The 24,516-nt window shown below is 35.2% G+C and overlaps 1 protein-coding gene across 1 annotated transcript in view; it reads right to left on the bottom strand.

The window, feature by feature from the left end:
- Positions 1–2,473: 2,473 nt before the first annotated feature.
- KCND2 (potassium voltage-gated channel subfamily D member 2) overlaps positions 2,474–24,516 on the bottom strand; it is a 476,478-nt gene continuing 454,435 nt past the window's right edge. The window contains exons 2-6 of the mRNA XM_001141749.4: positions 19,736–19,898; positions 11,190–11,285; positions 10,216–10,308; positions 6,793–7,040; positions 2,474–5,136 (exon numbers count right to left, since the gene is read on the bottom strand). Of these exons, the coding sequence (XP_001141749.1) occupies positions 4,959–5,136; positions 6,793–7,040; positions 10,216–10,308; positions 11,190–11,285; positions 19,736–19,898 (778 nt within the window). The 3' untranslated portion in view covers positions 2,474–4,958. The remainder of the gene's footprint in view (positions 5,137–6,792; positions 7,041–10,215; positions 10,309–11,189; positions 11,286–19,735; positions 19,899–24,516) is intronic.

The raw sequence follows: 24,516 nt of genomic DNA, 5'->3' as shown, positions 1-24,516 counted from the left end.
TTAAGACGGAGTCTCCCCCTGTCACCCAGGCTGGAATGCAGTGGCACAATCTCAGCTCATTGCAACCTCCACCTCCTGAGTTCAAGCAATTCTCCTGCCTCAGACTCCTGAGTAGCTGAGATTACAGGCATGCACCAGGACACCTGGCTATTTTTTTTTTTTCTTTTTTTAGTAGAGATGGGGTTTCACCAGTTGATGAGGCTGGTCTTGGACTCCTGACCTCAAGTGATCCACCCGCCTCAGCCTCCCAAAGTGCTAGGATTACAGGCATGAGTTACTGCGTCAGGCCAAAATTCTGTATTTTCAATTAGAATCAAAGCCCAAGGATGTCTCTACCATCTTGTAGCCCTTGCCGATAGCCTACTCTTGTCTTCCAGGGTTCCTCCAAATCTCTCTCCAAATATTTGTTATCTACTCATTCAATACCCTTCTTCAACCATCCTCTTGCTTTGGAATTGACATGAACCAACTAGGCCCGCCTTATTGGTGAGTGCCCCTGATTACAGACTTACCTTTCTGTTGTCCCAATTACAGATATTTCAATAGGATTCATCAGATAATAGAATTTGAGGTGTGGTGTTCAGATTCACAGAAGCATTGTGTATCAGACCTCCTGCAAAACTATTTTAATAGCGTTCTTCACATTCTCTGAAATTATAGTTGAAAAGGTAGAGTGGATACTTGAGAAAGTTTATTTCCTTTTAACTTTAACATAATGCATAAACATGAAGCTCTTCTTCCTTTGGGTTTTGTTTTACCTTTATTGTTTCCTGTTCTTTCTCTGGGCAGGTAGGAATTCATTTGCCCTGCCTGCCAGCCCCCATAGAGACAGAACCATTGCCTAGTGAAAGAAGATTTTAATGACGTGATGAAAATATTTTAGAAAGCACCTTGAAGATTAGTATCTTTATGTAACTTATGTTGGAGAGATGTCTTCAGGAGACTGAAGTAGAAGAGCGACTGTCAAAATGGAAAGGTGAAGATTTGAAGTGTAAGATAATGAATAGTAGTGTAAAGAAGAGAGTTGAGATATTTTCCACTAGATAATTCCTTAAAAAGGATTTGATCTGGTTTCTTAATCTGTATTTCTCTATCACCATGTCTGGCCCATCATCTGTATTTAATAAACTGGATTATATGTAGAATGAATATTAGTTATGTAACCTAAAGGATTTCCATAGAAAAGCTAGAGAAAAAAGTAATTAGGGAAAGGCAAAGATCTGCTACAATAATAATTAATGCTTGAAGATAAAGGAGAAAAAAGGCAGGGCAGGCCCTGAAGAGAAAGATTAAAGGTATGCTATGTATTTAATATTATTTTCAACTAAAAATATTTTGTAAAATTATATTTTATAATTATCTTAAGCAAACTTGCTGTTCAAAGCTAGTAATTCCTTAGAAGTAAAAAATCAAACTCTGTAAAGAATATTTTAGTATCCTAATACAACCAGCTGAAGTAGATAAGGATTAAACCTTCGTAGGTACAATTTAAACCTTCATTAAAAAAATACTGTGTGCCTACACAATTGTGTTGAAAATTCAGATGTTTACACAGTGCAGAGTAATAACCATTCTTGTACCAGTGAGTTAATAAAACAAACACCTTAATGACACTGTAGGGAAGAGAAGATGCCTTTCTTATGAAACTCTAAGGAGTTATCAATTTACTTTCAAGAACCCTTTTTTATTCTTTTGAGCAATGTTACTGGCAGACACATTATAGCTCCCAAGAGGCTATTTCTAAGCCAACATTGTGACTAAGTTGAAGGAATAGGGAGGCATATTGAACTTTTTAATGCAAGATTGATACCTAATAAATCAAAGGCTATAAATGAAAATAATTAACAAGAAAAGATGATAGAGACTATCCACCAAGAGGACCATATATATCACCAGTTAAAATCAGTCTTTCTACTAAATAATTTCCTTTGTGTCTTTTTCCTTCTTCTATAAACTCTTAACATTTTCTTGCTTTTTAGCCCTTCCAAGATATTAAGAGAAACCATTAGTAGTTGCATATTAAAAATGAATGAAAATCTATGTATATGTGTATGAACAAATTTATATCTACATATACACATACTTGCACACAAATGGCTAGGCAAATAAATCACCCCGCTTTCCTAGGTAGAATAAAGCCTTTGATTAAGAATTTAGTTAAGTTCTGACCAAAACCATTACCCCTGAGCTTCTCTGCTTAATGCAAGTAGTGGCGTTTAAGAAGTATATAAGGTTCAGGGACTGGCTTTCCTTAATTGATACTATCTTTTCTGTTAAAGTCCCTGCCTTAATTCCCATTACTAGCAAAAGCTACTGTCTCCACCCATTCAGATGAGATTTAAGCATTACTTTCAATTGCTGTGTCCTTTGAGTTGTATGTCTCACAAGGTCCTCCAACATGTGTATTATGAGTGTGGCATATCCTAATTTTGGGAAAGGAATGAAATCTAAGAAAATAGGGCAACAGTCAACATTTTGTCCTGTTCAAGCATGCACATGTTTTATTTAAGTATTCTCCAAAGGTCTATTTTTTTCCAGCATAATGCAGATATTATGCTATCCTTTGAAATAAGATATATGAATTTCAAACAAAATTGTCAAAAACAATGACCTTAGTTACTCCATATGGTACACAGAAATAATTACATTTCACTTACAATACAGATGCACTTAACACAGTCATCAATAGTCATTCACCACCAACACGGTATATTTTTAAATCACCTAAAACATCAAAAAGTTTTTTTTTCTTTTCCAAAAGCCTAATAAAATTAATAATTTTGGGTAAGTGATAAATCAAAAGAGGAGGCAGAATTGTCAATTGAAATAACCTAACTGCATTTTCTTTTATGTAATATTAAGAACATGAAAATAGAACTTCTCATTGGGAATCAAAAGACATAGTAATTCTGATTATGGTTTCCTTAGTCTACTTTTTAGAAGGTTTTCAATAAATGCCATCAGATAAGTTTCACTAGACATTGCTCTAGAAGCATAAACTGACATGAGGCAGGTGTTAATATAATTGTTAATATTAGTACTGCTGGAAAATTAGTAACTTTTTAAAAGATGTACTAGGAATGAAGCCAGTTCTTCCCAAGAGATAGTTGAGTTTATCTTACTTTCACTCAGCAAATGTTTATTAAGATCTAATATGTGCATAGCACTGTTCTAGAAACTATTCTAGAAATGGGAAGCAAGAATTTCTGGCTTTACTTGAAAATGGTTGGATTAATCCCTTTTTATGATTAAATATCATAAGCATTTAAAAATCTCATCTCTGACAGAGGGATAATTATTAACTCTTTCCATGTACAGAAGCTAAGCTTTATTCCTTACAGTGGTGGCTTGGAATGAATAAAAACTTTGCATTTGACATTAAACTTTTTTACACTGTCATGTGCAGACATGTCTGCTGAAATATTTTAAGGGTGAAAAGTTATAAAAACTTTTCACTTAAATGTACAGAGATCAACTTTGCATCATCAAACTCCTGTTCTCCTGATTTATTGGAGAAAATTGTACCTTGCAATACACAGGAACCTTTCTGAGATAAATTTGTGCTGCCTTCCTGAATGGCATAGAAAGCATGCTTTCATCAAATATTGCTAAATAAAGCACTCCAGTGTATCTCTACATTTCAATCCACATTAGTTATTCTCAAAATGTATTCAAGATCTAAAGCAAAATAAATAATACATCAAGTAAGATTCTGAGATGATTGATCCTGTGATATTAGTCCCAGTCAATTCTGTTCATAAAATACATAGTGATATATCCAGTATCTGGGCTTTTCCATAAACAACAAAGACGTTAGAGATAATTTATATGGGTCAACTCCTTTTTTTCTAGTTTTCGACAAGGGGATTGATGACAAGCTACTTACAAGATAATTTTTTTTTGGAAATACAAAAGTAGGAAAGTCACTTGAACTACAGTAAACAGTAGTCTTGTTGATGATGATAAACCCAATAGAGAGGTGCTATAGAAATACAAGAACAGATAATGCACTGTGTCACAGGAATACAGTGGACCAAAAAATATTACTGAAAAACATTTATGGCACAATAGTTTTGGATTAAAAAGTTACCTAAAACCTGGCCACACCAGAAATTTTTCTACGAATGTGGCTCTTACCGTATCTATAAAGATCTGGAAAGTACAACAACAAAAAAATCCTGATTCCTGATACAACAGTTGTACAACAAATTATTGCAGTTGTAACAGTATCTAGGTGCAAAGTTAAACGATAATGAATACTGAACTATCTGAACACTTTAGATTTACTAATGAGCATCCCCATGAGAAATACTGCAGGTCTAAAAGGAGTTTATTTGCACAGCCCACCATGGAACATGAACACTCAGCTTGTTGTAAGTGCACAGAAATTACCCCTTTCTACAATTATAGTTTATCATGCCTATTCTGAAGACAACATAAGGAAACTGAGATCACTGCTTCAAAGAATTCTAGCATGCATTATGATGGTTTCCTTCAGTCAATACAAATATGTTGTGTGAGTTTTTTTTCATATGTAATAATCTTCATCATAGCCAATGTTCATGGTTTTAACAGGAAAAAATTTTATCAAAATGTTTTCCATATTTTTTTTTGTTTTGCATTCAACTGGAACATTATGTTCAATGATTTATGTTATTTATTTTATTAAAAAAGAGTTCTGATCATAAGAAGCATCAGTAGGCGGCATTTCATTGTGCTCATTCACAAAGTCAAAGGGCCACAGAATATTACTCTGTATAACAGGTCAAACTGTCTAGAAATGCCATTTGGTGGTTTTATTCACATCCTTAAGATTGGAAGCTTTGTTTTTGTTTCACTACCAACCTTCTTTCTTTGCTGCATTAATCTGCAGAATATTTATTGTTTCTTCTTTCTTCTATGTTGAGATTCTTTTCACAGCCAGGGCTCGAATTCTCTTAGACCTTATTCCAATTGTCTTACAAAGCAGAAACTCTGACAATATTTCCTCCTGAGTACTCAGGGGATTCTGGCCTATCGTCTCCTTCTGGTGTGGTTACTGGAGGTGTTGGGATGCTTATTATTGCTGTAGTCACATAAGGTTGTTCACAGTTTAGTTTAACACACTCTTCCATTTTGGCATTTAAACTGGATCGGCTGATAGAAAAAAAAATATTTAGGAAAGTAAGTTGTTTACTTAAAATGTTTTTCATACAACTGAAGAATATGTGTTGTAATGCTTATAAAAATATTTTAATTGTCTAAGGAAAGTTATTATAATTAAAAATATCAAACACCAAATCTTAATCTATGTTAAAGATGAACATAGTCAGTAATTAACATTAAATAAATTTCTAAAAGACAGTTTGACTTGGTTCCATCAAGTATTTATCAAACTAAATGTATTATAAAAAAATTTAAGAAAGAAAGAGCTTCAAGTAAGATTTGGACAGCCTGGGCTGAGCAAAGAAGTTTTATTTAAGACAGACCTCTGAGAGGTTTGAGAAACCACTATGAAAGAGCCATATCACATTGATTTCTTAATTCTTTTGACCACAGAATATTTTTATTTTCATGTCTTTTTGGGATATATAATGCCCTCAAATCTCTGAACTTAATGATGATCACACATTACAGAAATAAAAAAATTATCTATTACTATCTAACACTTCAAGCTCCCAAATGGTATTATTGGATGAATTGTATACTCTATGTGGGGAAGGGGATAAAAGGGAAATGAGAGAGAAGGATATACACAGAAGCTTGAAACTAATTATTTTATTTTCATGGAAAACATAATTAAGATGTTTATGTCCTAAGATTTTCTTGCTAGATACTTTTCCATTGTCGACTTCACTTTATAAAGGATATAAAACTGCAAAGCTAAAATATCTTGAAGATAGAAGTCTTATGGCTCCTAATTTTAATTTTCTAGTCCCAGAGACATCCAATTTATGTAAATCAACATCACCTGAATTCAGAATCTCATCCAGATTTCAACAAAGACTTCTGAATGCCAACAAAGAAGAGGACTGAATTTACAGACTCTCACTCTAACAATATATGCTGTTCAATTTGAAAACAGAATAAAATTATTTTGGCAGAAACTGATTTTTAATGACATATATTGTTTAAATGTACAACTTTTTATTTTTACACATTTGTGGTAAAAACAGTGAATAAGGAAAAGCAAAGGAAATATATCAATATGGAAGTTTTACTTAATTTGTTCATAAACTAACCAGAGGCAAACAATTTTAGTACTTCACTTATTTTCTGTATTATGTTGATTTTGTGTTTGATATGGCCAAAAATACCTTTCTGATCAAAATTATATATTGATAGAAATGATTTATGTAGGCAAAGTTTTCATTTTTACTGTTACAGAGAGTGTGTTTGTATATTTTTACGTGCTGTTCAATAATTTTTAGCCATGTTGATCTCAATTTCATTTGACTCTTTTAGTAGTGTCCACCATCATTTCAGGCTATTGAATATATAAGAGACTCCTGAGTATAAAAGTCCTTGCCCAAATAAGAAAAGGTTGTGGAACAGAAGAGAGAAAAACACATTTGTGTGCACCCAATCATCTCTTCTTCTTTCGACTCTTTTAATATTGATATAACCACTATTTTAACCCTTAATGGATATGCAAGCAGAACCATTTTCCTACTTGTTACGCTACCATTTTTGTCTCTTCCTGAACCATAGGAGCTAGGGATTTAGATGCCACTTAAGTGACAACATGAGTGCAGAAGACACACCCTGGGAACCAGCACAGGTGTGTAGACAACACAGATTAATCTCAGGTACCTGTTAGACAGAGGTGTTCTCTCCACACATCTGATCTGAATCGTGCTGAGTTCTTGTATACTACCTTGATGGCTTCCTGATACATTGGCATTTGGGATGCGAAAAGTTTTTTTGTGTCGTCGTGAACAGCAGGTGCTGGTGACTCCTTGTTGTGAAGACAGTGAGGGACTGTGACTTGAAGGACGATTAACAGTTGCAACTTCCATGCAGCTTTCTTCAAAGACTTGTTCGTCCACAAACTCGTGATTCTGTTCCACAGTTGTAAGTAAATGAAGAAACAGAGAAGCACATTTTTAAAAACGAAATACATAGCTTTATTTTTAAAGCTCAAATCTGCCCAAGTATAGTTAGACTTGATACAATGGTTAAATAAAACCATTTTCATAAAGATTGACATCAAAACCACTTCTTTTTGGCATTTATGTGGAAATATCTCTGTAGTTAAACCTAGAGATTGACATCTGTAGGCTGATTTAGTGTCCCTTTATAGACTAACTTCATCTTGAAATATCATTTATTTATTTAAACATAAAATCTGGAAGGTAAATGATAAGGAAAAAAAAACCTAAAAAATGCATATAGATAAAACCCACAGGGAAATTAGAAATTCCCACTGACTTTATTTTTTAAAAAGGTTGAAGTTATGGAAAAGAGAGTATTTTAATAGGATGCCCCAAGTTAGATTGTCTGTTATATATTAGCAAATCTTTTCACATGGGATTGAAAACATTTCTAAATTAGAAAATGAGACCCCTAAGACACTATCCATTTCTTTATATGTTCCTCTAAAAATGCCCAGTACAGAAAAATATGACTTATTCATTACATAAGTAAAATATAATTGTCTGCCGAATGTGTCACTCTGTGTTCGACCCAGAAGGGATTAACATTGAACTTTTGTGGCCTTTTTTGTAATCTTCGTAATACATCACTGGCATCACTGGCTGTACTCATGATCTCTGTATGCATTTGGGGTTTTTCCGTCACTATTTCCTAACTTCCAGCCCAGTAGCAAATAGCAATAGGCATCATTTCACATATCGTATTTTATAGAAACATGGTATCAATTTTGCTTTTAAAATGTTTGACAAAAAACCTCCTGAAATGCCTATGGAAGAATTTCACCTCAGAAATATAAAGGAAAACATTTTTGGTCTGAACTACTAGAGAATGACCTCAATTACTATTTTGTTTTTCTTTGCATGGGTGGGGATAGTCTTATAATGGAAGGCTTTGCACATACCAAATTCCACTTAACCATCTCTCATCCTAAAATATGAGTAAAACAATTGAAGCAAGACACTGGCTAATAAGAAATAGATTATGTTTTAGCTACTCGTTTTGTCATTTCTTTGCTGAGACAAGCATTTTGAAATAAATGAAATTTAACATTCTACTCTTTAAAGTCTAGAGAATAATATAATCGGACAAGACAGAATTTCAAAGAAATATTTGAAATTAATATTTCAAATATTAAATTTCAAAGAAAAAATGGTGCACAAAAGATTCACAATCTGTTTCCTTCTCTTACAATGCATGGTTTCACATACCTAAGTTATAATGCATGAGATTCTAATTTGTCTCATCAGTGATTGAAAGTGCAGGAGTCATTCTGTTATTAGTTACTACATACTTTTGTAGGTAGCATAATTTATATTAGTTGGTGTTAGTGATTTTTGATTTTAAAAAAAGCCCTCAAAAAAGGAAAATACAGGGAACAGAAAAGATAGGAATAAAAATATTTTATTTATTTATTTATTTATTGAGACAGAGTCTGGCTCTTGTTGCCCAGGCTGGAGTGCAGTGACACCATCTTAGCTCACTGCAACCTCTGCCTCCTGGGTTCAAGCAATTCTCCTGCCTCAGCCTCCCGAGTAGCTGGGAATACAGGCTCCCGCCACCACGTCTGGCTAATTTTTTTGTATTTTTAGTAGAGACGAGGTTTCACCATGTTGGTCAGGCTGGACTTGAACTCCTGACCTCAGTTGACCCGCCCACCTTGGCCTCCCAAAGTGCTGGGATTACAGACGTGAGCCACTGCGCCTGGCCAACATTTTATTATTAATGTATCATTTAACTTTCAAATTTATCCTACTAGGTTATAGACCTGTCCATATCTTTATTTAAAAATGCAAGTATAATCATGTTACTACCTTGTTTAAAACATTTAAATGATTTCCATGAACTAAAGATCAAAATTGCTCACATGGCTGCAAAGCCTAACATTATCTGGACACTGCCTTTCCCTTCAGCTCCTCTTTTGCCATGCTACACTCTCTTCTTCTGACCACTCTTAAATTATTTCACTTCCTCCTAGGCTGAGTTCTTTCCTTCTTCAGGTACTTGTATCACCTGTTAGCCCCTTCATTGCTCTGCCTAGCTAACTCCTAGTCACCCTGCAGGTCTCCACTCAAGTTCCTCCAGGAAGCCTTGCCTGACCTGTCCCCTCATGGCTCTGCCCTCTTTACTCTCTTGACTGTGGCACCGTTGTTGCTTTCCATGTTCGCTGCTCTTTTCCAGTAACAGCCCTGTCTGGGATTTTGTCTTATAAACAGAGGCTAAATGGTAGCAGAGGCCACACCTCATTTCATGGCGTTTCTTGGGTCTGGCTCACTCTTGGGCACATAATAGGCAGTAGTAAATATTTGCTGAATGACTCTATTGGTAAATAAGTACATGAACAGGCAATACTTTGGAACTGAGAATACAAATCATGTGTCACCCGAGAGTGAGTGAGCTGACATGATCCAAATATGGTGAAGATTTTGTTCTGCTCTGTGATTATCATAGATTATGACTCCTATTTACAAACTGGTTAAGAAATTGGTAGATTTGCCAATGAGGAGGTCCAAACAAGAGCTTGTAAGTGGAGAAATACAGACTCACTCCTTGGCACCCAAGGGCATACCAGTGATTACATGAGTCATTTTTCTAATGAGAATAGTTTCTATTATCTATCTCTATTCATTATGGTTGTGAATGAAACAAATGCTTATATTCCATTGTTCTCTGTTTTTTGTTATTGCTATTGCTATTCTCTTGATCTAGATGCTAGGGACCCTCGAGCACCATTAATTTTTTTCTGTCTAATCCGCATTTTAAGAATCACAGAAAATGATATTGTGTAGGATTTACTATTGGAAGACCACTCTTCATCTGCATTAACTGACTTCTTAGACTAGAGTTAAGACAGCAGCTAAGAATAAAACATTTTAAATAAGTTTCTAAAATACTTTCCAAATTGAAATGTCATTACATCTTTCAAAGTAATTTCAAATATTGTGGGGTTTTGGTTTGTTTGTTTTTTAGCATGTTTTCCAGTAATGCAGACAGTGAAATCACACTCGGAAGCATTAAGTATGCACAAAAGCAAATGGAATTACTGTCAGAGAGCAAGGGAAGGCAGTCATGCTGTCTCCTTACCGTGGTTTTTTCCAGGCAGTGAAGCAGGTGGTGGTGCTGGGTTTCAAAGCTGGAGCCGGATTTGCTAACAAAAGCCTGCTCATCCTCTGAGGACTGTTAACAAAGAGAAGACAGAAGAGCTTTCTATTTTATTTGCAAACAACTCGAACCTCGGCTACATATTTCCACAGAGAGATCTGCTCTATTAACTGGCAACATTTTATTTTTTTTTAACTAGAAAGGAACAAATGTGCAGTTCCTGTTAAGTTGGATGATCGGCATTTACAATTTCATCAAATGAATGGTCTGGCCTTTTAGACATGCCTCCTTGAATTGAAATTTTAAATCTCTTTTACTCATTCAACTAGCAACTATGTTTGTAAGATGGGAATCTGTTATGTTTTGATGATCAAATTTAGCGTAGTGCTTAGAAAATTTTGAAACCACGATCATGTGCACATAAATAAAAGCTATTTTGTAAGTAAAGATTGGAGTCCTAAATATTAAAGGAAAATTCTGGAGTAAAAATAAATTTTCTCAAATTGTAGTTTATGCCATATGATCTTCCTAACACTGAATAGTATTCCCTCTTCGTTATGAAGTAAAACAAGACATCATGTTAGCCACCCACCCCAACCCCTGACCCAAATGAACGTTAAGGAAGATAAATTTGAAATGAAAAAGAATTAGGCATTTGAATTATTAAGCATTTTTTTTTACCTTTACCATTGTTAATAAGAGACAGTGTAGAAATATTGCCCAATGATGAATAGGCATCATGATTCACTGGCAGTATTTCATAGTGAAGTTTCTAACCTTCTACAGCCAACAAGGATGTATAGGGTGAAGTTATTAAAAAAACACAAACAAACACACTTTTGTTGTTTGGATAGCCATTGTCATAATTAGCCATAATAAAATTATAGGGAAGTAGAACTAAATCAATATTAAACCAAGAAATTGAACATTAAAAAAAGAGATGTAATTGATTGTACCTGCAGCTGATTACTGAGTAAACCATTCCGTTTGCTCTGCATGTAAGCATTTGCGCTTCCGCTTTTGGCTGCCCGGATCCTGGCCAGTCTAGCTTTCTATAGGAGAAAAAAATAAACATCCCATTAACATTTATAAATCGTTTCCTTAAAACAGTGAATGAACCCTTGTATAATCCTATTGTCAGCCTACATATTTTTAAAAGTAAGCCAGCTTTTCAAATGCAACTATTGAAAATTACCTCTCTACCTTTTTAAGTGCTTTATTTCAGTTAATATTTATCAGTAAAATCAATGAACTACCTTGGAGCTGGCTTATGCCTTTAAGAATTATAATTAAGTCTTTACAATAAGATCAAGTTATTTCATTATTGTTTCTTTCAATTCTGTCAAAATAAAAATAGCAGTATTACTTTACTTATATTTTCATTTATCCCGATCTGAGTAACTTAATGAAATGAAGACCGGTAGCTCAGGAAACCAGCTGCCAACTCCTTTTCGTTTAAACTAATGTCCTTAAAAAAATTAGTAACTAAGTACCAAGAACTGATTGCCTTCCTTCCTTCCTTTCTTTTTTTTTTTTTAAGAATCATTATTCATCTATATCTGCATCCTCCAATATAAAATTATATTTTTGCAATTATCCTTTAAATTAGCCAAGGTAGATCCCATGCCAAACAACATGGACTCTCTCTCTAAACAAACAAACAAACAAACAAATAAACAAAAACAACTGTGAATTTATCTACTTTGTCTACCGGCACGGGTCCACACAACTGTATGTGCATCTGATTTGTATTTCACTCTTGAACTGGCTGAAATGAAGAACAAGAACATAGTGAGCCTATCCAGAGAGATTTAAACATTGTTTTTCATTTTTAAAGCATTTTTTGTGTGTGTGTCTGTAGAGAATATCCTTCAATGTAGAGGGTTTAGGTGGCCAGTTCAATTGTTCCTTTAAGTTACAGTTAGATCCCTAAAGTGAAAGTACTAAGGATCTGGCTGTGTAGCCAGATTTCTGATATTCCATTCTACTTTTTAACTGTTGTTGTTGACGTGCATTTAGACCGTCATGGAAACAGTCTCGTTTCCCCTTCCTGGACAGCACTATTTTGGTGACCATTCTATTTGTATTACATGTAGCTAGCAAGTGTATGTAAAACAGAGACTGGGATGGCTTAGATAAGTTTCCTGTAAGCTTATCTCACAAAACTTCTTCTTTTTCCCTTCTAAACAACCTAGAAAAATACTATCTTTAGTCTCAAGTCCTGGAATGCTCTTTTTAATAAAAATTTTAAAATTATCTAGATTTTTTAAATGAAAAATAAATATATACATATGACACAATTTTTAATACTACAGAAGTGCATGCAAACAATTGTCTCTGACCCTGGAGCCATCCCACTCCTAGGCTTCAGAAACAATCACTGGTAATATTTCTAGAGAATCCTGTGAGAAATTTTCTAAGCATAAAAGAGCAAGTAGATATATTCACATGTATATACACATACATTTTTACTCCAGAGAATACTCTGCACACTCCTCTGCATTTAGTTGTGTTTTTTAATTACATCTCAGAACTCTTTCCATATATGCATATAAAGATCCACCTCATTTTTAATGAATGTATAATATACCACGGTATAAACAAATAATTATGTATTTACCAGGCCAACTGCCAATTAATTTTTAAAGCATCTTTGGCAACTATAAGCAAGGCTGCCTGCTTTGAATATGATGATGAGCTTATCTACAAGACATATTTCTGAAAGCAAAATTATTCCTGGACCAAAGGGAGTGCACGTGTGTGTGTGTGTGTGTGTGTGTGTGTGTGTGTGTGTGTTTCTTTTGTTAGGTCTTACCAAATTTCCCTCCAAAGTTATTGTACCAAGATGCCTTTCACACATATCATTTGAGAGTAGCACTGAGATGTCTGAAGCTCTCAAAATCGCATTAAGATATCATGTCTTTAACTCCACCCCTCTTCCCGTGTGCTGATTCCAGGTTAAAGTAATATACTTTGTAAGACCATATTTATAAATGATGAGAAAATTAGACAAACTTCATTCTTTGTTGGAAACATAATGTTTAGATCACTCAAAATACTGACACAATAGTAGAGAATGAAATTGGAAGGTAGAAAAATTTTAACTTCAAAAGCTGGGCTGCAGTTTCAGGATTTCAGACCAGACTCAGTGAAACAGTAGCAAGTGACAAGGACATTTGGAAACAACTCAGAATTAGCTTAATAATTCAGAAATAAGCAATTTATATATTGGTTTCCAAAAAGGGATTATTGTTGAAATTTCAGTCTTAAAGTCTCTTTAGTCTCCTGGAACATTCATTGCCTTTCTACTCCTGACTCCCAACTCCTCCCTCCCTCCCTTCATTCTCTAAGCATTCAGCAGCAGCATTGGGTAAAACTGTTTTCTTTTATTAAGAAAACATATACATTAACCAAAAATACAGTCCAGCAAAATAAAATGACATATATTTCTCGTCATATAATGGAAAGCCTACATATGGTGGCAAACACTACTGCAGAAGTAGTTCTAAGCTTAGGGAAAAAGAAGTTGCTTTAGAGACAGACTATCCATTTTTGCTAAGTCATGCAGCGTGTTAGAAAAAGAACTTCCCATCTAAATTTCAATCATGGCTTTTCTTTGACCCGACTACAATTCCATAGGAGTTAATTGGTTTAATTGGTCTTGCGGAGCACCACAACAAATGCCTGTTGAATGCTAGCCTTCATGACTTGTGATTACAGCAGGTAATTGAGGGAAATTATTTTACAAAGATATTTTAGGAAATCATTTTACTTCTGACCCACTCAGTATGACAATCTTGGCAGCACCAATTATGTAATTGGGAGGTTAAAAGAAAGCCATCTGCTGGTAAAAAGAAATGTATTCCTTTCAGTCTCTTAACCCCGACCCTTTTAGGACATACAACTTCTGGCATGGCAAATTACCAGCAAATAATATGGAAGTTGGAGAAAAGTTTCAGTAAGTACTTTATTTTAGCTGTATGAAAAGTAGGAGACTTCTTAAATTTTAATTAAAGCAAGGTTTACATTTTCAGTGTAAAAAAAGCTTCATAGTTATTTTCAAATAATTTATTTGCCTTAAATGGTGATGGTATTTGGAAAAAAGTTGTCTGTCTCATAAACATATTCTTCCTATGCATCCCAATTCTTCATAGCTGCAGTTTTTGTCTAATCATCTAATCTTAGTAGGATTTCTCAAAGTTGGTTCCAAGGAATTCGTAAGTGTGGTAAGTAAAATCTAAATCAAACAGATGAAGCAAATGACTGGTTCTGTGGTCAAGAAAAGGCTGGGAAATGCTGAGGTGTTAAACAGGTTCCTTTGCTCCCGGGTTCCTCACACCATATGACATTGTGTATGACCACTGTGAGAAGAACAGGGATATATAATCTGCAAATTTCCTCAAACTAATTTGACATAGAAATCTTGTATTGTGAAGTACTCACAGGCTAGAATGCAGTGGAACACAATGGGTTTTATCAAGTAGATTGTTTTTTAATTACGCCAAGTGACATAAACTTTATAGTTTATGTTGTGGAACAGAGGGTGGAAGTCAATCTGAGAAGGATCTATAAGCCAAACACCACTGAGACATTGATTTCTTTAAATGGTCAGTCATTTCTAGATGAGGTATGAGGTAGATTAAAGGAAGTTATTGGGCCATCTTGTTACCAAATCACAAAATCTTTTGAAAACTAAAGGTATCCTAGGCAGCCTTAAAAGTGAGGTAATGAAGGTGTTTCTCTTTGGTAATTCCTTATTCCTCAAATGCCTGCCTCCACACTCCCTGTAACATGCATTCTGGAAATTTTGCTTACAGTTGTTTCTTTCATTTAAGGGTTAGTAAAATGCCTCAGTTTGAGGTAACATAGTAAACTTTATCACCTTTTAGAAGTTTAAGGCATTTATTGGAATCTTTTCACTTGCTAAGAAAAACAGCTGTGCTAGAAATGAGACAAGTTAGTACCAAACTACAATAAAAAGAGAAGAAAGAAGTCAGTGGCAGACAGTGCAACATTCCTAGGTCCAGAACTTGGTTAATCCTGGAGATGGCAGGGCTAAGCAGAAAAAGGGCTGGGATTTGGGTTAGTGGAAGAGGCTAAGCAATGAGAGGTCTACAAGAGGATTCCATGTTGGAAGCGGTGAGAACTGAAAGAGGATATAGGAGAGCATCCAAGACCAAATTCTTAGGTGGAATTAGGAGCTGGGTAATTTTGTTTTTAACAGTAGATAACCTAAGAGATTATTCTCAGGTTCTAGCAAGTAGTTATTTCTTGCTTTTTCATTATTCTACTTAAATAAAAATCTTTGATTTTGACATTGCTGAATGTACTAGGCAGTGGTTCTCAAAATGTGGTCTTCCAAACAGCAATATCAGCATCACCTGGGAATTTATCAGCAAAATTTCAGGTTCTAACCCAAAACTACAGAGTCTGATGATTTGGGAGTAGGGCTCAACAATCTGTTTTTTGTTTTGTTTTGTTTTGTTTGTTTTTGTTTGTGTGTGTGTGTGTGTGTGTGTGTGTGTGTGTGGAAGCTTTCCAGATGATTCTAATGAATCTAAAGTTTGAAAACCACCCTAGCAGGGTGTGATAAATGGCAGACTACATATGGGTGGTATCTTTCTAAGTCAATGTGAAATTTAAAAATATTACACTATACATTGGCTCATTGATTCTAAACTTCTCACTGCATTTAGAATTATCTATAGGAATATCCTAAAATATTCATAGTTCAAATAATACTAGAATTTTTTTGCCTTGGACTTTAATCACTAGGTTTGTGAGCATGAGCAAGTTATCTGTAAAATGGAAATAGTATACTTCCTTTGCAAGTTGATTGTGAATATTACAAAAAAAAACAGATATAAAACACCTGGGACATTCTAGAAACTAGTGAGGGTTTTTGTTGTTGCAATTAGTATTATTAAATTATAACTATAATTACTACTATGATTATTATATGATAATTACTCACAGGTTAGCCTGTGAGTATGCAGATGATTAGGTGATGTGATCCATATATTAAAAGAGCTGCTTCAAAATGTCAACCTGCCACTTGTCATTGCATTAATCTAGCTTTATTTTGGCTAATACATCCTACTCAGTAAATACTTATAGTATAACTACGAGAATCAATAAATCTATTAAAATATAATTACCAATGGTGGGAGTAGAGGAGAGGTGTCACAGTTTAGGCCTATACCCACCAGCATGTCAGTATTTAGTTAAGACTTTATCAATGATTGATAGAAATGGGGTAAACCATGTATTCCCTGTATATGGCAGGAGTGGACAGCAAAAGTAGGAAGAGTACTTGCAAATGGAAGAAACTAGAAGAAGGAAAGTATTTCTGATAGTGATGATAGGAATTTTCTAAAATTAATATTGTGTCTATTTCATGCTTTTGCTTGGTCTTGGTGTGGCAATTGAATTAAACACCAAAAATATGGTCTAACAAACCATTTTGTAATACTACTTTTATTAGTCAGTTGGACTGATGTTTTTACTGAATTGAATGCTTGCTTGACTGAATTAGCTGGTCATTTTTGCATAACTTTAATATTTGGCACATAGCCCAGTCCCAGATAAATAAACTGTCTTAGCCTAATGGGCGTTTGTTCTGCTTTTTTTTCCCCCTAATCTCTTGGGAAGGAAAATAGAAAATATCCCCTGGTAACTTATTTAGTTCATATCCACTGTTCTTTCTTAGAAGATTATGTTCAGTTTATTGGTCACAGTCTACATACTGGACATATTATACTTGGTTATTATATTTGACTTTATTAATCCAATTTTTTCAGTAGTAAAACTCTGTAAAATTCATTGCATTATGGTAGAAACCAAAAATATAGCAAATATTTAAAGATACCAAAAAGCATTCACAAAATATACTTTTCAATTAGTGTACTTTTAGAATGTCACATTATTTACTTTTGATTTCTAAATGTATTTTAGTATTTAATATTTAGTAGACCAAAAGGCTTCTAAAATATTCTAAGGTTTTCTTTATTGATTTCTTTGTTGCAGATGACAAACTCTGAAGAAATACAAGTGTTTGGGAAATTGGTTTATCAGAAATTTAGATTTGTGCTTTTTATAGTTTTCATACAGTTGGCTCTTATACTAAAGGAGAAATGTCTAGAATGGAGATAGATGGGTGGTTGAAAGTTAAACTTTTGGTAGGATCCTGTTATTCTAGACAATGCGTGTTTGTACTCAGTAGAGGGACTGTACTGTATGGGCAGCGTCATGATTGTGATGCTTGAAGGTCCCTGGTGGTGGGGTCAGTTGTGGCTGAAATCCCTTTACCTCTGCTTGCCAAGGGTATGTATTCCCTACATAAGACTACAACTGTCCAGAGGGTGCCTTTTTCTACTCCTCCCTATTCGTTAGATGATCAGTTCTCTATATCCATGTTGACTGGACTATTTCTAACTCTTCTCTGTAATAATTAAAGGCTAGGCATTTGTCCAAAAATGAAGGGTTCCATAAAGCAAGTAACTACAGAGCTTGAAAAAGTGATTCTTTGCTAAAGGAAGAAGATCTTTGACAGTGGGCATAAATTAGTTCTCTGGACAAATATGCTGTGTGGCCACAGTGATTAACTAGAACTTTCCAAAGACTTACTTTATGAGATTGTATACTTTACTTAAGAGGCTGACATTGTTCATATGCGTGCTTAAGATCCCGTTCTGGAATTACCTACAAAGCCAGTGAATAACTATACCAAAGTCTCTCATGATATTTTGTAGTTATAACACATCACCTAGGTTGTGCATCTACTTTAGTCATGATTATGAATGGTTTTGGATATTTTTTAAAAAATGAATCTATCCTTAAAGGACAAAGATATAATGACCATGAAGAACACTGGAAATACAGTCCCATAAGTCCAAAAGAAACTACAAAAGAGATTTCCAAGATTATTTCTAAGTAACAAGGGCCCTGCCTCTCAAGGTGACTATTTTGACAAAGATTGGGGAAGGGAAGTATGCTAACATTTACATAGCTTTTCTGAGAGGCACTTTATCATAGTGTTTGTGTATATGAACCTGGGAGCCAGAATGGCTTGGATGGAATGGTGGATCTCCAACTTAACAGGTATGTGACTTTACAATTGCTTAATTTGGGGGTACTTGAGGATTCCCATCTATAAAAATGAGGATAATAATGGTAACTAACACCAGAGTTTTTGTGAAGGTTGTATGTGTTGACTCCAGTTTAGCCTAAAGTTGCCTCCTTACATATTTTAAGTTTAGCCTAAAGGTTTCTCTATGCATAGTGAACTGTAACTTACATGGAGGAGTAAACAGACTGTAACCCACTCTTGTGCCAACCGCCGAGTTTTGGCCAATCAAAGGGGGCCAACTGTTCAAACTGTGTTCAAATAAGGCAAACGCTGAGCTATAATCAGTACAATTGTTTCCGTACCTCACTTTTGTTTTCTGTATGTCACTTTCCTTTTACTGCCTGTAAATCTTTTTCTACCATGCGGCTGTGCTGGAGTTTCTGAGCTTACTCTGGCTTCAAAGGCTGCCCAATTCATGAGTTGTTCTTTGCTCAATTAAACTTTTCAATTTAATTTGGCTAAGGTTTGTCTTTTAACATATGAATTCTTTCGTGAAAAACATTAGGCTAATGTCTGACACATATAAACCATCAGTAAACATTAAATATTGATAATATGATGTGTTTATATAAATTTACATATACTTGTATATAATCTTAATCTTATTATTTATTGTTTTCCCCATTTTACAGTTGAGTGTATGCTATGCTTATTCTTAGAGGGATTAATTACCTGGCATGAAGTTCAAACAAACGGTAAGCTGCTGGGACGAGAATAAAATTCAGCTACAGATGATCAGATTACTTCCTGTGTCAACTATGTAAAATATCTGAGACACATCTTGGTGACCTTTAATAACCCTCGTCTACTGGAACCAGTTTGACCCTTGATAGATAGAGACTCAATGAATCAGATCTAGAAATCTGATTTTAATAAAATTTGCCAAGAATCTGTTTCTGATTTTGCTACTGTCATTAGTGCTGTTCGTCAAATATTTCTTATTTTCTGCTTCTGGCCCCACAGTAGAATTGTATTTTCCTGCCCACTTTGAAATTAGACATTGCTGTGTGATTTGCTTTGGTTAATGCAATAGACAAGAAAGTGACTCAAACCACTTCCAGGAGGGACATTAGAAAGCAGTGTGTGATTCATCATGCCCTTTACTCCTGCTAGAGTGACTGCAGAAGTACACTGTCAAGATGGACTCTCTATTCTCTGGACAAGTAATGGACTTGTAGCATGATTCAGAAATATTGCTTATTGTTTTAAGCCACTGAGATGTTACGTTTCTTTTTAGTGTAGAATAACCTACTCGGTCCTGATTGATGCAACTACTGACCAATCCAGAGCACTGAATAACCATTAAGAAATTTTAAAGCTCATTATAAAAAGTGGGAAGTGCTAAACCATGGTTGCACGGAGTTGAATACGCACCTTTTGTGCCCTTCGTTTGTCTGCTCGTTGATTCTGGTGGTAGATGCGACTGAAGTTGGATACAATCACCGGAACGGGTAGAGCAATGACCAAGACCCCACTCAGTGAACAGATAGAACCAAAAATCTTCCCTGCTATGGTTTTTGGCACCATGTCACCATACCTGGGTTAAAGAAAAAATATATATATATTGTTTTAAGTCACAGAAAGACATTTCTACCTGAAACTAAGAATTTTTTCCTTTAAGTCAAATGATTTTTTGGACATATCTATTTCTACTTTGTGACTATAATATACATGGCTTCAGACTTTAATGTCAGAAATTATAAATATCTGAATATAAAAATTACCTTTCAACCTTATAGAAAGTGATTCTAACATTAAGTAATCTTTTTGATTGGAAAATATTTTAAGTCAGATGATGTAATGATAGCTCTTCAATTTTTCCTTTATATGCCGTGACACAGTTCTTTACATTTATTTAATACTCAATAATTCTATGCTGAAATTTAGAGTCTGGATAACACAATTTTCCACTTAGTTTTTTCAACATTCAATTGGTTATGAAATTTAAGTAGAAAAAGTAGCACATCACATTCCTTTCACCAGATGTCATCATTTAAAAAATAAACTTTTCAAGGTCCTCATTAACCTTCACTTGTGAAATCTAATGGCCATTTCTCCATAAAAATCTAACTCAATCTCTCATTTGTAGCTTATTAGTTGACTATTCTCTCCTTGAAAGACTCCTTTTATTCTTGGCTTTAGTATTAGAAAATATTCTTATTTTCCCTCCTATCTCATTGGCTACCACTTCTCCATCTTTTTTTCTGCCTCCTTTCCCCTTATCTGATTTCTAAACCTTAGAGTACTTTAGGTTTCAGTCTTCAGTCCTCTTATCTTCTCCATATAAACCCACTTCCTATGTGACTTTGTCCAATCTCATAGCTTAAAACTATCTCTATGCAGCTGATGCTCTTGATTTATATTGACAGCCATGATGTCTCTCCTGAAAATCAGATTCATATCTTGAGTGGTCTGGTCTGATTATTTCTACCCCTGGATGCCTAAGAGCCCATTAAAATTTAAATTAACCAAAATGGAACTCTCATTTCCCTAGCTTCCTCTTCCTCTCTCAAATATTTTCCCCCCACAATTCTGCCACTTATAATTAAACAGAACCACCACCATGCAGTTGTTCATACCAAAATTGGAAGAGCCATCACCTTAATTGCCAGTATCAACGTTTCATCTCTTAGCTGGTCTTGTTGTCTCTGGACAAACCAAACTGTATCCCATTCAAGTCTCTTTATGACAATAAACCAAACCGTGGTCATTTCTTGCCAGAGCCATAGATATAGCTTCTTACCTAACTCTCCTTTCTACATTTAGCACTTTACAATTCATGCCAACATAGCAGCCAGAACTTTGGTTTTAAAAATGGAGATTGGACTACTGCTATGTTGCTTAAACCCTGACATGGACTTGAAACTGAAATAAATCCAAACTCCTCAGTTTTGCCTCCAAGGGCCTACCTCATTTAGTTCCTGCCTGTATTTTACACCACCTTTCACCAAGCTCACTGGCCTCTGGCCACACTGGCCATCTGGCCTTCTGTTTTGTGTGCAGCCCCCAGATGGTGATTATTCAGGGTGCCATTTAAATGTCTCCATCCAAGTGATTTTCTGGCCACCTAATTCACAGTAGTCTTATTCTCTTTCCTATTCATTCTCTGTAACATTTCCTCATTTGATTGTCTTCAGAGTACTTATTAACAAGTAACATTTTCTTATTTATTGATTTATTTTTTCACTCCTCATCCACCCTACTGACATTAGAACGTAAACTTGCTAAAGCAGGAGCGGTTCTACTTTGTGTTTCGTGAGCATAAGGCCAGCTCCTACTACATATTAGTTGAATGAGTACACTTTCTCTTCTTTACTGATGGAGACTTTGTCTAGAGTGCACTCCTGGGGCGGGGGACAAGGAGGAGTTCTTTCCATCTTACTATTGCCGAAGTTACCCAGCTGTGTCTGAGCTCCAACTACTCCATGCTCACTCTGGGGCTTTGGAGAGCTCAATGCTCAGAGAGTGTAGTCCTGAGAGACAGGGATCAAAGGAACTCACATACTAGAATCCATGCTCAAGGGAGTTTAGGAGGACTTGGGGTTATATTGTATCTTGAGAGGTAGCCTAGGCAATAGTCACTCTAACATTGTTTTGTGGGAAAACATATGTGTGTCAATATGGAGATGGAGAGGAACTGGCTGAAGAAAAACTGTTGAGAGAGACAGAAGGTGATACTATCTAGTGCCACATTTAGTGACCCTATTCTGAGCTCTGGTCCTTTGATTTGAAGATCCAGGTACTCATTCCTGTTGGTGTTTGTGGGTGATCAGTAGTTGAGCTAATTTAACATAGCTGGAGTTCCCACAAGGCTTTGGCACCAGAATAACAGTATTAATTTATAGTACAAAAATAATAACCTAAGAACCAGAATGCTGTGTTCATATAAAACACGATCTCCTTCTATCTGGGAAGCTAAATTATAATCTAAAGGTTATGTTAGTGAAGAAACAGTGAAAGCTAAAGGAATTTAGAAGATGATTTTTAAAAGTCTTGGGGATATTCTTACTATAGAGGTATGTCAGTGGGATTGGAAGGTCAACTCCTTTTTATACAATGCTGTGTACATATGAACCAAATTATGTATCTGTCACAGTTCACATTGAATGTCCAGTCATATTTTATACACAATGTTTTTCCCCTTCACACTGATTATGCAGTAAGCCCCAGAGAAGGTACATACACAGACACACACACGCACGCGCGCGCACACACACACGGCTTTTAAAAAAGGGATTTGATTTTTAATAAAAACTCAATTATTTATTATGGCTAAAGAATACAAGGACTGAGTCCATGTTATTAAAATAAGCCTTTTAAAATATAAATATATAAACTAGCTAAGTGAATCCATCATATAGTTTCTCTTGCCCTTGAAAGATTTTTAAAAATCATTATTTACTGTTTACTTTTTGTATTCTAGGATCACTATGTCATAGGATAGGCAAGCTCAGCATATTTGCAATTATTAGAGAAAATTACGAAAAGTAAGGAGATACACCAGTTTATTGAAAGGCAGCAAATTCACAGTCTAGAAGGATTCATAAGGTAAAAGAGGTTGCAGATACATAAGCTTCGTGTCATAAAGCTAGGCTAATCTACACCAAATAAAATATTTATTTTTTAGCTCTACCATCTCTTTGTTTTATAATCCAACATTCCTTCACAACTGAGAAAGCACAGGTGAGTATTTGCAAGGACTGGGCAGGACAGCAATGATTATGGTGAGAAGAGGAAGGGGGCACAAAGTGTTCATCAGTGGGAACATCTTCTCTCACGTTTATGCTCTTGGGTAGAGACACAGAGTTTCCCCATGTTATAGCCAGTTAGGATGGTCTCCAAGGCTCTGCTGTTGTGAGAGAAAGCAGAGGAGATGGTAAGAGAATACAAGGAAGTAGAACAGGCAGGGGTGCTAAGACAGTCCAGGCTGTCCTGCAATTTCTCATGTAAGGACAGCCTGAGCCCTTGGCTGGTTCCCATGGAACACCAGCTGCTTTCTTCCTCATACTCCTTGGTACAACTTACATTACTCTTTCTATCCTTCTCCCTGCTCCCTTTATCAGCTTAAAGTTGACTGCTGTTGATATTTGTAATATTTTAAGCATATCTCACTATTCGAATATGTTGGAGAAGAGCAAAAAATATAGTATGATTCATGTCTGTTTTTACATTACTCATTTTGTCTCTCTTCTCATTTAGTAGTGACCTGGAGAAATGGAAATGGGTAATTTTTATCTGCAACTTGTAATTGAGCACAGAATCTGCTAGGGATGGGATATATCTCATTGGCAAAACCAGCTGCTTTTCTTTGTTTAACAAAAGATCTTCTAACTAGTATTCAAACTCACAGCAAGAAGCAAAACAGCATTATACACCTCAGGAATCACATCTCTCTGAAATTCCGTGGAGGAAAGGCTTAGAATAGAAAGCTTATATTGAGAAGTGACACCGTGGTGAAATGATCATTGAAAGTTTAAGTGTTTCTAAAATACTGCCACCTTTTAATGATTATTTATATCCTAGGCAACTTGGTTTCCTGTTGGTACTTTATTATTTATATTCAATATAAAAAAATATATCTCATTTTTCCTGACTCCTTATTTGTAAATTTATGCTAAGCCCAGTAGGATTATTTATTTCATTCTTTCTGTTTTTCTTTAGAATTTTATATTATGTACTCAGTCATTGAAAAATCATTTCACAAAAAAAGTTACACCAAAACATGACATAATGTGGGGTTTATATTCATATATATATTTTTTCTGTATTTAATAAGATTGATTAAAAGACTACAAGAAGCCCCTAAAGTCTAAGAAAATAAAGAATGAATTCGCAAAAACATAAGAAGGAGGCCGGGTGTAATGGTTCACGGCTGTAATCCCAGCACTTTGGGAAGCAGAGGCTGGTGGATCATCTGAGTCAGGAGTTCAAGACCAGCCTGACCAACATGGAGAAACCCCATCTCTACTACAGATACAAAGTTAGCCGGGTGTGGTGGCACACGCCTGCAATCTCAGCTACTTGGGAGGCTGAGGCAGGAGAATCTCTTGAACTCAGGAGGCAGAGGTTGCAGTGAGCCGAGATGGCGCCATTGCACTCCAGCCTGGGCAACAAGAGTGAGACTCCATCTCAAAATTAAAAAAAAAAAAAAAAAA

The sequence above is a fragment of the Pan troglodytes genome, chromosome 6 (assembly GCF_028858775.2).
Source record: "Pan troglodytes isolate AG18354 chromosome 6, NHGRI_mPanTro3-v2.0_pri, whole genome shotgun sequence".
NCBI classification, from domain to species: Eukaryota; Metazoa; Chordata; class Mammalia; order Primates; family Hominidae; genus Pan; species Pan troglodytes.
This window is presented reverse-complemented; position numbering and strand designations above follow the sequence as displayed.